The sequence below is a fragment of the Dermacentor variabilis genome, chromosome 4 (genome assembly GCF_050947875.1).
Source record: "Dermacentor variabilis isolate Ectoservices chromosome 4, ASM5094787v1, whole genome shotgun sequence".
Lineage (NCBI taxonomy): Eukaryota > Metazoa > Arthropoda > Arachnida > Ixodida > Ixodidae > Dermacentor > Dermacentor variabilis.
The window spans coordinates 160,551,079-160,564,499 of NC_134571.1; the positions used below are offsets into that span (position 1 = coordinate 160,551,079).

Below are 13,421 nucleotides of genomic sequence, written 5' to 3' on the forward strand. Positions count from 1 at the left end.
TGCGCCTTGAAAAAGAGAACCACAGGAACTTGGTTCTTCAAAGCAATGCACCAACTAGCCCAGAACGATGTTCTAAAGTACAGAATACGTTTGCGGCAAATTGGCTAAATATCAGAACAGTTCCCGCCGACATATTTTACCAAATTGGATATGTGCCTAATATAATATTATTGTTTTTAATCTGTGTGGTACTACTGACTTATGATATGCTGAAGTACATCTATAAAAAAAATTCGTCTTCATTCTACCTTTGGAACGTATATGTATAGCTATGCTATTGCCAACCTTAGACAAGTACCCCATCCCAACTGACGTTAGACGACGTTAGGTAAGCACAACCACCCCAAACGACGTACGTCACTGGCGCGAGCATGTGTGCGGAAGTGTAGCATACGTCCTCATTCTTCTAGGCCCTCCGCCAAGCACAAGTGGCTTATTGAATGGTTCAATATTTCAAAGCAAATTACGTCCAAAAGTTCGTAAATTGTGACTTGAGCACAAGCTTCAGGCATCATAGCTTCGGATTGTAGTTCAAACGTACAACAAAACTTAATTAGATTACGCGGAAGCTCAAAGCCGAAGCCCTGTCCCAAGTGCCGTTTGATGTATGCCTGAGTGGCTCAGGCCGCTAGTTGGCGGTACTGTTTCATTCGCAAGCGCAAGTGGCCACCTCTCGAAATAGGCGGTGCGTGTCTGAAGCCGTGAAGCAAGCGAAGGAGGGAGATGCGGGGTCTCCATGCTGGCTTTGGTTTGTTTACAGTTTTCGTCTGTACATTTAATTAGCCCTATCGGCAACGACAACGCAGAAATTTGAGGATAAAAGATCGCCTAGCGTCTTTTTTACTCTTTAAACCAATACTCTGAACACAGTATGACGCGCATACGCATTAAATTGCGCTGCTGAATTGTTTGCTATTAATGGATAACGAAACAGATATTCAAGAATTCATTGAGCATTCATTTGGAGGTGGTTATTCCCGCCACTATATTACACTCTGGTATGGGGGGTGGGGGGTGTTGCCCCTTAGCACCGTGCCTTACGCGTACACGAAAGCCAACCGGTACTTCGAAGGCCACTTCCTGAATCAACGCGTTCGGAACCCGGAGCATTGTTCGGCATTGCCTCTGACCGTAGAAGCTGCGACCGAAGATGCAGCAGCTAAATGACAGCGGCTCAAAGCGGTAGCTGTCACGACGGATGAATGCGAGGACGCTCCCATTACTATCGTGCAACCGTGCGCAAGCTGGCCGTGTACCAGAAGCGTGCCTTTCGTGCCACTGCAAATATACACTATGAGGTTATTGCATACCATTATTTCTCTGACTATAGAAATAGCTCCCGTTGAAACCATATACCCTTTCTGTGTAGCTTGTACATGACTATCAGGTAGCATTACATGCAATAGCAAAGCAGAAAATTGTTTATGCTGACGCGGGACCAGTATGTCTACAATACGTGTTATAATGATCTATGCGTGGTACGTTTATGTTATACCGACCCCGATCGACGGTCAGATTTCTTCCGCACTGCAAATATACACTATGAGGTTATTGCATACCATTATTTCTCTGACTATAAAAATAGCTCCCGTTGAAACCATATACCTTTTCTGTGTAGCTCGTACATGCCTATCAGGTAGCATTACATGCAATAGCGAAGCAGAAAATTGTTTATGCTGACGCGGGACCAGTATGTTTACAATACGTGTTATAATGATCTATGCGTGGTACGTTTATGTTATACCGACCCCGATCGACGGTCAGATTTCTTCCGCACTGCAACTATATAAAGCAGCTTCAATTACAATGGTCTAAATCTAAATGTGATATCCATGTGCCCCCTCTGTGTGCAATTTCTAGTCCAAAAGTTTTGTTTCTGGTAACCCTGTCGTTATTTCTCGTTTTGTTTCGTTCATGAATGTTCGTGCACCAACTTGTCTTTCTTACGCGTGCGCTCCCTCTGTGTTCTTCGGCGTTTTATAGCCACACGGCTATACAGTTAATCTAGCCTGTGAGATCATGTATAGTTGTCCGCGCCTAGGAAATAAAGTGTACTTCATTCGCTGTCATTTTCTTGCCCCTAGTTTTCATCGCAAGGTTTATTAGCGGCAATCCTCAAGCCGTATTGACTGCGTTCTCTTCTGTAACAGCTTGGAAAAACGGTACAAGTGCCCTCCTCTTTTTTTATGCCTATTCTAATCAGGGAAGGAGCGATTGCCGCTGTTTTCTCCTTCTTCTTTTAAACTTTAGTAACCGCATAATCACATACCCGTGCTCTGCGTTTGTTCCCATACTGCGTTTTCGGTTATTTTTTGTGCTTGTTACCAAAAGCACTTTTGATTTTATGTGCAAAGTGCACTACGTCTTCTATTCATGCCATTTTTGCCAGCGCAGCAATTGCTGTCGGCCTGCTTGACCATATTGTTTTGCACTTGCGCTGTAGTAGTTTCAATGCGGTCAAACTGTAGAAAGGGGCAATGCGCTTTGTAAAAGCGTTTCTGTGCAGCTTTTGCCCGACTATCGTTTTCTCCTTGGCAGATCAAAGGAAGACTGATTTCGTTCGATCTTACCTTTTTCGTGCAAAGTACCTATTTACTTGTGCTCACCGCACACATGTCCTTTAGAAGCTATATTTTTCCACAACTTCCAGCTTTTCCGTAAACCAGTTATTGAGCAAGTAGAATATTGTTTATAATGAATGAATGTGTGGTGTTTATTGGCGCAAGGGTCAGGTATGGCCAAAGAACGCCAAGCCACAGATTGTTCATAAGTAAATATATCGAAGTAAATATGCGTACTCTAAATATATGCTTCTACGTTTGGCTATTCGTTATTCGATGAAATAGTTGGCCCTTACCATTTCTATTCGGTTTGTTCGCAAAACTTGATGCTCGCCCGCCTTCAGTTTATCTTTAATCTGTACGTCGTTACTCATCTATGCGATAATGCTAATGTTAACACAGATGATACGATCACGGACCATGGTCTCGAAGACGAAGGCAATCTATGATGCTTGTTGAAGGAACGATGATAAAGGAATGTGTACACATATATTAATAAGCGCGCATAAATACTGTTACGAAGACAACGCCCGATGCACGAATGTATGCACTATATACATAGGGAAAGTTAGTAGTAATTGTGCGAGCAGGTGCAAATGTCAAAACTCCAAGAGACAGTCTAACGCTTCCTTTTCGTCTCTCTCTTGCACGCACGATCCTGCCCAAATGCAGCTTAACATAACCCCCTGGGGCTTCAGTGCCGTCCCTGCGCTTCTTAGAACGATAGCGAACAAGATGAACAGTATGACTTTAAAGGAGACACGTAGACGACGTCACTTCGTAGGTGGGACCAGGACCGCCTGTCATCAACAAGGCGAATTTATATTTTAAGAGACCTAATCTTCGCAATACAGGGGAGGGCCCGGTATAGGGCGACATGGAGACAGAAGAACGAGATTTGCGGGATAAAACTGGTGTTCCGGTTGCTACTGTAGTAGCGCATCTTTCATGATGCCTTAGCCGCTGTAGGTCGATCATAGGCAATCTGGCGAGTTTAAAGAGCCCGACGAACGGCGCCATGGGCGCATTCCGTGGGATAATTTGTTGTTGTCGTTGTCCTAAGCGGCTGTGGCATATACCCACACTGGGGGATTTTCCACGAACGGGTGGGAAATTACGTGTACGAAACAAAGGAGTTAACAATTTGAACGTTGGCGCTTAAAAAGTGAACGTTTTCTGCGTGGAGAAATAAAAATCAGATTAATACTGTGTATAAAGATATCTAATAGATAAGAAATAAAAGCTATGGTGGGGTGGGCGAACGATCAATCTAACATGGTAATCGATTGGTTTCGATTTGGTAATTTTGGATTGCCAAGCAAACATTTCTGTGACTGAACCCAATAATGGAGGCCTCAAGGATAGGATCGCCAGCATTGATAAATTTAGCCCAATTTCTCGTAGGGGGGTTTCGAGTAGTCGTTTTCTTATAATGGAGAAACGCCTGCGAGACGACAAGAAATGGTCTACTGTCTCCGATTGGCAACAGAATGAGCATCACTTGTACTTGCTACCATTTCCTCTTCGTCTCTCTCTTGCGTCACAGTCCTACCCAAATGCACCGTAACAATATATACAATGGGTTCCTTTAGTTCGACCAGGTGTTTTAAAGAATGCCTGCCATATGGTTGTAGTGCCTGTATAAGTAAAGATATGAAAGAGACAACTACCCCGGCACCTATTTCCAATACTCATATTACCATATACTCATATAGGCATATATTACCTAGTTAAATAAACACTAATTACATTTATAGTTCGTTACTTTTGGGCAGATGTTGGGAATGAGAAATAAAAGGCAAGCAGTAGTAACGTGATGCCTGCTTACAAGAAATCTTAAAAAGTGCACTACTTCAGAAATAATCGGCTTTCAAAGGCAGTACTAAATACATTGTCATTCTATTTACATATTTTGGAAAAAAAGTAATAGACGGGCATATTGGAGTTCACGATAATGCGATAGCTGATGCAGTTTCAAAAAAATTTGCACACGGATATACTGAAAGTGGTTCAATTCCAGCTTAGCAGGCATGATTTCATTGCTCGCATGTTCCAAATTTTTAATCAACACATGTGCCTTGACTTAATGATTTAACGATATTTCTTGAACGTATTTATAGAACTATCTCGCAAGTGCCGATTTCGCCGTGTAGATATTATCCGCGCTTGAAATAATAACGCTGTACCAACCAATATGCTACATAAGATTTTCCTAGTCAGAAGAGTTGTTGGAAGCATATATTGCCACACAAGCACACACACACACACACACACACACACACACACACACACACACACACACACACACACACACACACACACACACACACACACACACATATATATATATATATATATATATATATATATATATATATATATATATGTGTGTGTACTTGGTTCCGAGCCTTAGAACCTTGGCGTTAAAGTTCCACAAAACATTCTGTAAAAAAACACATGTATGTGCTTACCAGGCGGAGATGTTGCGCTTTGTCCAACAACTGCATTTGCTGCAAGTATTTGACGATAAATGTAGACATGCGAAAAAGGAAGCACACAACGTCTTCGAGAAACCCGCAAATGTTAGGTCGTATACACTAAGATATCGATTTTTTGGAGAACCGAAGTGAAAATAATGAAATCATACATTATTTCTCCAGACAAAATTCAGGGTGTCTCACGTGAATTCAGCCAAACATTAAATATATACAGTGTCCCGTAGCTGCACCAAAGCAAGGTAAGATTGTTCGCCGTCTCTTGGATTTACACATTTTTTCGCACTCGGCCTGATTAGATAACTAGTCTTAATTATTATTCAACTTCTCAATTATTATAATTAGAGCAAACGTGCTCATGAGAAAATTGCAGAGCAACAAAAAAAAAAGAAACTGCCGGTAAAGATTTCGGCTGCCCAATACGTACTACTTAAATGTGTTTTTCCGAGCTTCAAAGAAGCCCGCGAATACGCGCAAAATTGCCGCGCGATCGGCCGCTTGAGGTGCATTGCGTGTATTGGCTGGCGCGGACAATCTGTCTCATGCGGCACGTTGCAAAGGGAGCCACATGTGACGCGACCGCCTCACTAATCGGGAGATCGCGAGAGGTGGCGCGTAGGCCACGCGTGGGCGCGATCCCAGCAGTCGCCGCAGAGAGGCCGCCTCTCATGCAGCGCTTTGTTTCCATACAGAAGATGCACGCTACTCGGGCGCCATCTCGCAGCCATCGTCGCCGCAAAGCCCGTGTGGCCGCTGTACTACGCTTTCCTTCTCAAGCTTTCGCCCTACCCTCCTTCGCTTTTTTCCTTATCGTTACGCCACAACCTCCTCCTCCACTTTGCTGTTCCCGCTCTCTTGGCTATCACTGTCTTTCATCTCCTACTGCTCTCCGCTTTCCCTTTCATCCTTCGCTGTGCTCGTTCGCTCGGTTAAGAGACAAGGCCGACGCTCGGCGTAGGAACGCGCACATAAGTGCTGCGCTCTAAAAAAATTACCGAAGTAAACAATGGGTTTCGCGAAAAATTGTTCACATGAAGCCTCATCTGAAGACTCAGAAGCGTTTGGGTGCGAGCTAGTTGGTACGGTTCATTCATATTTAAAACAGCGCCAAAAACACGGGCAAGGGAGGACACATGACGAGCGCTGACTGCCAACAACACCTTTGTTGAAGCCTGCGCAAGTATATACAATTCGCAACGAGCATCATCATCATGAGCCTGGTTACGCCCACTGCAGGGCAAAGGCCTCTCCCATACTTCTCCAACAACCCCGGTCATGTACTAATTGCGGCCTTGTCGTCCCTGCAAACTTCTTAGCCTCATCCGCCCTCCTAACTTTCTGCCGACCACTGCTACACTTCCCTTTCCCTGGAATCCAGTCCGTTACCCTTAATGGCCATGGCGTATCTTCCCTCCTCATTACATGTCCTGCCCATGCCCCCACTTCTTTTTCTTGATTTCAACTAAGATGTTATTAACTGGCATTTGTTCCCTCACCCAATCCGCTCTTTTCTTATCCCTTATCGTTACACTCATCATTCTGCTTTCCATAGCTCGTTGCGTCGTCCTCAATTTAAGTAGAACCCTTTTCGTAATCCTCCAGGTTTCTGCCCCGTAGGTGAGTACTGGTAAGACACAGCTATTATACAATTTTCTCTTGAGGGATAATGGCGAGCTGCTGTTCATGATCTGAGAATGCCTGCCAAACGCACCTCAGCCCATTCTTATTCTTCTGATTATTTCCGTTTCATGATCCAGATCCGCCGACACTACCTGCCCTAAGTAGATGCATTCCCTTACCACTTCCAGTGTCTCACTACCTATTGTAAATTGCTGTTCTCTTCCGAGACTGTTAACCATTACTTAGGTTTTCTGCAGATTAATTTTAGACCCACTCTCCTGCTTTGCCTCTCCAGGTCAGTGAGCACGTATTGCATTTGGTCCCCTGAGTTACTAAGCCAGGCAATATCGTCAGCGAACCGCAAGTTACTGAGGTATTCTCCATTAACTTTTATCCCCAATTCTTCCCACTCCAGGATTATGAATACGTCCTGTAAACACTCTGTGAATAGCATGGGAGAGATTGTATCTCCCTGCCTAACGCCTTTCTTTATTAGGATCTTGTTGCTTTCTTTATGGAGGACTACGGTGGCTGTGGAGCCGCTATAGATATCTTTCAGTATTTTTACATGCGGCTCGTCTACACCCTGGTTTCGTAATGCCTCCGTGACTGCTGAGGTTCCGACAGAATCAAACGCTTTCTCGTAATCAATGAAAGTTATATATAAGGGTTGGTTATATTCCGCATATTTCTCTATCACCTGATTGATAGTGTGAATACGGTCTATTGTTGAGTAGCCTTTACGAAATCCTGCCTGGTCCTTCGCTTGACAGAAGTCTAAGGTCTTCCTGATTCTATTTGCCATTACCTTAGTAAATAGTTTGTAGGCAACTGACAGTATGCTGATCGGTCTATATATTTTTCAAGTTTTTGGCGTTCCCTTTCTTATGGATTAGGATTATGTTAGCGTTCCTCCAACATTCCGGTACGCTCGAGGTCACGAGGCATTGCGTATACAGGGTGGCCAGTTTCTCTAGAACAATCTGCCCACCATCCTTCAACAAATCTGCCGTTACCTGATCCTCGCCAGCTGCCTTCCCCCTTTGCATAGCTCCCAAGGCTTTTTTTACTTCTTCCGGCGTGAGCTGTGGGATTTCGAAATCCTCTAGACTATTATCTCTTCCATTATTGTCGTGAGCGCCACTCGTACTGTATTAATCTCTATAGAACTCCGCAGCCACTTGAACTATCTCATCCATATTAGTAATGATATTGCCGGCTTTGTCTCTTAACGCATACATCTGATTCTTGCCAATTCCTAGTTTCTTCTTCACTGCTTTTAGGCTTCCTCCGTTCCTGAGAGCATGTTCAATTCTATCCATATTATACCTCCTTATGTCAGCTGTCTTACGCTTGTTGATGAACTTCGAAAGTTCTGCCAGTTCTATTCTAGCTGTAGGGTTAGAGGCTTTCATACATTGGCGTTTCTTTATCAGATCTTTCGTCTCCTGCGATAGCTTACTGGAATCCTGTCTAACGGAGTTTTTCCCTCTTACCACTAACTCATTGATCGGCTTCTTATGTACCAGTTTCTTCACTTCCCTTCTCAGGTCTAGGCTAATTCGAGTTCGTCCGATCCTATGGTCACTGCAGCGCATCTTGCCGAGCACGTCCACATCTTGTATGATGCCAGGGTTAGCGCAGAGTATGAAGTCTATTTCATGTCTAGTCTCGCCGCTCGGGCTCCTCCACGTCCACTTTCGGCTATCCCGCTTGCAGAAGAAGGTATTCATTATCCGCATATAATTCTGTTCCGCAAACTCTACTAATAACTCTCCTCTGCTATTCTTAGTGCCTATGCCATATTGCCCCACTGTCTTGTCTCCAGTCTGCTTCTTGCCTACCTTGGCACTGAAGTCGCCCATCGGTATAGTATATTTTGTTTTCACTCTACCCATCGCCGATTCCACGTCTTCATAGAAGCTTTGGACTTGCTGGTTATCATGACTGGATGTAGGGGCGTAGACCTGTACAACCTTCATATTGTACCTCTTAAGTTTCACAACAAGACCGGCCACCCTCTCGTTAATGCTATAGAATTCCTGTATGTTATCAGCTATATTCTTAATTATCAGGAATCCGGCTCCTAGTTCTCGTTTCTGCGCAAAGCCCCGGTAGCACAAGACGTGCCCGCTCTTTAGCACTGTATATGCTTCTTTTGGCCTCCTAAGTTCACTGAGCCCTTTTATATACCATTTACTGCCCTCTAGTTCCTCCAATAGCACTGCTAGACTCTCCTCACTAGATAACGTTCTAGCGTTAAACGCTGCCAGGTTCATATTCCAATGGCGGCCTGTCATTGCAGGAGTTGATCGAAAATGACTCGTCTTCCCTTTCTTCATTCACTCCTTTTACGCCCGTTCCGAATTGTATATATTTGCGCAGGCTTCAATAAAGTTGTTGTTGGCAGTCGGTGCTCGTCTGTGCCCTCCGTTTTCCGTGTTTTTTGGCGCTGCTTTAAATATGAATGAGTCGTCCGAAGCGCATGCCTGTGAATCATAATAACAGTAGAGGAAGTGAGAAAAATCACGATGTCACGATGCTCTCTGTGATCCATTCAAAGTTGAATTGGCTGGTGCAAGAGAACGATATATGATTGAGTCGCTAACGAGTTTTATTAAAACAACACCGCAGGAATTTTGGCGCTATCTGTCCGCTCAAAAAGTTAGCAATCTTTATTTAACAAGAGATAATTGCCCTGTCACCGGTTGTTGCCAATGTTTCCAATTGTCTGTAAGTTTAGGAATTATATGGTAACAGTGTTTACGAATGATGATGACGCTCTACCGCATTAGAGACTTTTCTGGGCTCGTTTCAACCTACTTCTAAATCCAGATGATAATGAATCAGCCGGCTACGACGAAATCCGGAATGCTTTTTAAAAAGATATAATGAGTGGTGCTCTTAATGCGGTAAGGTTATAGCGATGTATAAAGATGGTGCTAAAGATAAAGTAAATAAGTGCAGAACTGTAATTATTCACTTTGTTTATTTTATTTATTTATAGCATTTATAGCAGCTAACTTTCGCCCAGTCAATAGGCACCTTTTACAAGTCAGTAGGCTATTAGGAGTCCCACTCGGCATCTCTTTTTAGAAAAGCATTCGCAATTTCTCCAAGCTGGCTGATTCTTTATCATCTAGATTTACAAGTAGATTGAAAGTAGGACCTGTATATTTGAAAAGTACACAATGTAAAACGATAGAGCATTTACTAACTAAACGCTTTACTGAATTTCTTGAAGAGCGCAAACTAATTGGCAGTCACCAACATGGTTTCAGACAACGTTTTTCAACCGCAAGTGTTCTTACTAGAGTAATATGGTAAAGTAAGCAATGCTAGACACTAGAAGGCAAGTGGATATTATTTTCTTGATTTTAGAAAGCCATTAGACAAAGTTACGGACCCCAAATTTTTATATAAACTGAACCTGAGTTTGCCAAACGATATGCGCATAAACTGGATGGCAGCTCATTTGTCATAGAGAAAGGAGGTTGTTTTCTACAGCGACGCCACAAGTACGAGACGAGCAGTCGGCTCAGGAGTTCCCCAGGGCTCCATCAAAGAGCTACGCTCTTCTCACTTTGTACTAATGACAAATGTAATGGTTTCTCGCCTGATGTTTTATTAGGCCTTACGCAGAAGAAACAGTTATTTACTTAATGGTAGAATCCATATGTGATCAGAAAATAAGCATAATAATCGTTTGGACAAAATAGGTGGAAGGAACGGCAAATGAAACTGAATCCTAGCGAATTAGCTTTATGAGAATTACACGAAAAAGCATGACCCTTTTATCTCAAGATGACACTGATAACAAACCTCTCAAACAAGTGTCCGAATACAAATACGCTGCTGTCAGCATGATGAACACCTTAAACTGGACTCGACGCGTTGACTTTGGTTGTGATACGCCACAAAAATTATATATGCTCCACCGAAAAACAGCGCGGTAAAGTACTTTTGCGCGCGTACGTGTTGGAGACTCCTCTACACGTTTGGCTTTTGTAATATGTCTTATAAATGAACTATTGAGCCATGCCAAGTGAACAACTCTTTTGTAAAAAAGGTGTTTAAATTGGAAGCGTTTACGCAGATATCGCCTATTCCCGCATTGAGACTTTGAAGCGAAGAGTTCTGTGTGGGCAAGATAACTTAAGCACAAGGTAATCATCGCTGAAGAATCGAGTTGTTCTCTTTTAATGTAAATGCAAGAATTCCTCTTTCACTCAAGACACAGCACACTCAACGTAGAAGAGAAAGTGATCATTAAAATGAACTGGAGTGGAGATGCGTTTAGCCTTTTTCCGTGATGACACCTGAAATTCTGCCAAGCACTTAGTATTGCAGACGCCTCAAATCTCATATTGAATATAATGCACGAATTCAATATCTGTTTGTGATATGTGAAAATTGTGTTCTAAATGCCAATAATTAGGGGTCTCCTGGCTAATCTTCCAGAGTCTAGCGCTGGTGCACAGGATGTTGGACAAAACTATTGCACGATCATACTAAATATTTTTGAATGAAGGTGAGGGTGTGGGTTTATTTCTGAGCATAAAGCTACAAAAGCCTGACAAAATATTTTCATCGAAATAAGATGTTATAAAATAGATGTATCCCACCCTGTTGGCAAATAGCTTCGCGAATTGAGCATGACGAAGGCGATTAGTATTCCGTACATCGAGAGAGCAAAAAAATCACACGCTAGAACTTCCTGTTGCTCACGCGGACACATGCCCTTTGAATATTTTCTTGACTTCGGGTTGTTTTTCACGAGAAACTCAATGTTACGAATAAATACGCCTCAGGCGGCCCATTGCGAAAATATGTCAGTTTGGCTAGGAATTCGGGCGCAACTGCAGCCGTCGCTAAGGAAACCGAATTTGTCACAAACAAGTTAAGTACATTGCGATATATCGCCGGCATGTCTGTGCGACTCATTATGTGGCCAACCGAATAACCAAATATTCTGACATATTGCCTTATACTCTAATATTTTCGAAAGATGGCAGGGTAGAAGTGAACATTATTGGCCACAAAAGGGCTCGGCAGACATTTTGGAAGCACAAACAGTTTCGAAAAGTTTCGTCGTTTCTTTAGTTGACAAGCCGTGTAATATTACTGAGATGAATGGCTGTAATGGATTGTTTTTCTTCTTTGACTGCATTGAAGCACGTCCGTACTTGCTCATCACGTAAAGTACAAAGTAAAACACAGAGCAGTTTGTTGCACCTGCAATACGGCTACTGTTGTCTAAATCAAGACTACAAATAAAGCTTTCCGTATATATCTACTACCTCTGCCTTATCAATGAGCCCAACATCCTCGCTTAATTATAGAACTTTCTTAATTTATTCCTTTGATGGCTGAAATGCCACGTCATCATGTCATGGTGCTACATATGAGCTCCGATTTATAAAACAAACCCATCCTCCCTCGCTATAACCACATTTTTCTTGCCGTTAAATTACGATGTACATATATTTTTACATTGTATTGGAAAGAAGTATAGTCCATACAGAGCGCCAGTGCGATTACTAATAAATGTTTTTGGAACTTCTGAATAACATCGTGCCTAAAGTATACTAACTCATTCGGTCCTTGTTAAGTTATTTCTTCGTTTAGTCAGTCCCTTTTCTTGCTATATCTGCGTGCATGTTCAAATAAGACCGCACAAAGGAAAATATTTGCGTCCTACGTTATAGCCCTTCGCATTTGTGCGTATTTTAATGTTGTTAAGGACATAACCATGAGGGAACAAAATTCAAATTACGTTTTGCATTGCTTTCTATTGAAAACACAGTGGCACCACCTTATGCAATTATGAAACTTGAACAAAGCGTAAATTTCGGCAAAATGTTTCACGTAAGTATGTGCATACCCGTTTCTCTTAAATATAAGGCAATATTTCAAGCATACACACACACCAACTGGTACTCTGAAGCTACCATGTTACAGTGCAATCGTCAAAAAAAAAACTGCAGAGAACAAATTACACTGACGTCAAGGGATACAGTGACGCCACCATATCTCACAGGCGTCTCTAACCTGGCATATCCAGACGAGGTTTTTCGAAGACGGACTCTTACTTACGAAAAACGTTTGATGCAAGGTATGCGAGAGACAAGAGAATTGATTTCATGATAAGTGGTATACTATGTTTGCTTAACTGAGTTTAGACAAAGGCGATGGTGTATGTCATTATCGAGCACTAATACTTTGCTGGTTATCAATAGGGTACACCTTGCCGCAAAACAGATGGGGAAGAGAGTGGCATTCGAAACTACGTAGCAGCGTACTTAAGTGGATCTGGTTTCACAGCTATGTAAACGAAGCTGCTGGAAGCTTTGCACAAACATGAAACAATACTCTAATCTGTCATGTTAGAAAACAGTTCCTGGTTGATCAGCAGCTGTTTCCGTGCACTTTCTTCGAAAATAAGCGCCTGACAATGCAACAGGAAGTCCAGCTGCAAGCTTTCCTTCGAAAATATCCTCTTTTGAATCCTCGCGTACCTTCTAGGACACCTGATTTGCTTTCGCCAAAATATGCGTCCCATTATTCAAAAGTTGAGGAAGCTTTCCAGGGACAAAGCCAACTTCGTGTGACGGCTTCGCAGAAACATCAATTTCTTCGTTGCAGCTGCGCACGCCAGTATTATGAAAACGTGATTCGCACAGTTTTTACCTAACACTTGGTTGTTACATTGAAATCGTTTATTTTATTGGAAAGCTGGCTTGTA

At 42.7% G+C, this 13,421-nt stretch overlaps 1 protein-coding gene across 1 annotated transcript in view; it reads right to left on the reverse strand.

The window, feature by feature from the left end:
* LOC142578397 (uncharacterized) overlaps positions 1-12,950 on the reverse strand; it is a 41,100-nt gene extending 28,150 nt beyond the window's left edge. The window contains exons 1-2 of the mRNA XM_075687789.1: positions 12,773-12,950; positions 5,033-5,071 (exon numbers count right to left, since the gene is read on the reverse strand). Coding sequence (XP_075543904.1) covers positions 5,033-5,071; positions 12,773-12,821 — 88 coding nt within the window. The 5' untranslated portion in view covers positions 12,822-12,950. The remainder of the gene's footprint in view (positions 1-5,032; positions 5,072-12,772) is intronic.
* Between the last annotated feature and the right edge of the window lie 471 nt (positions 12,951-13,421).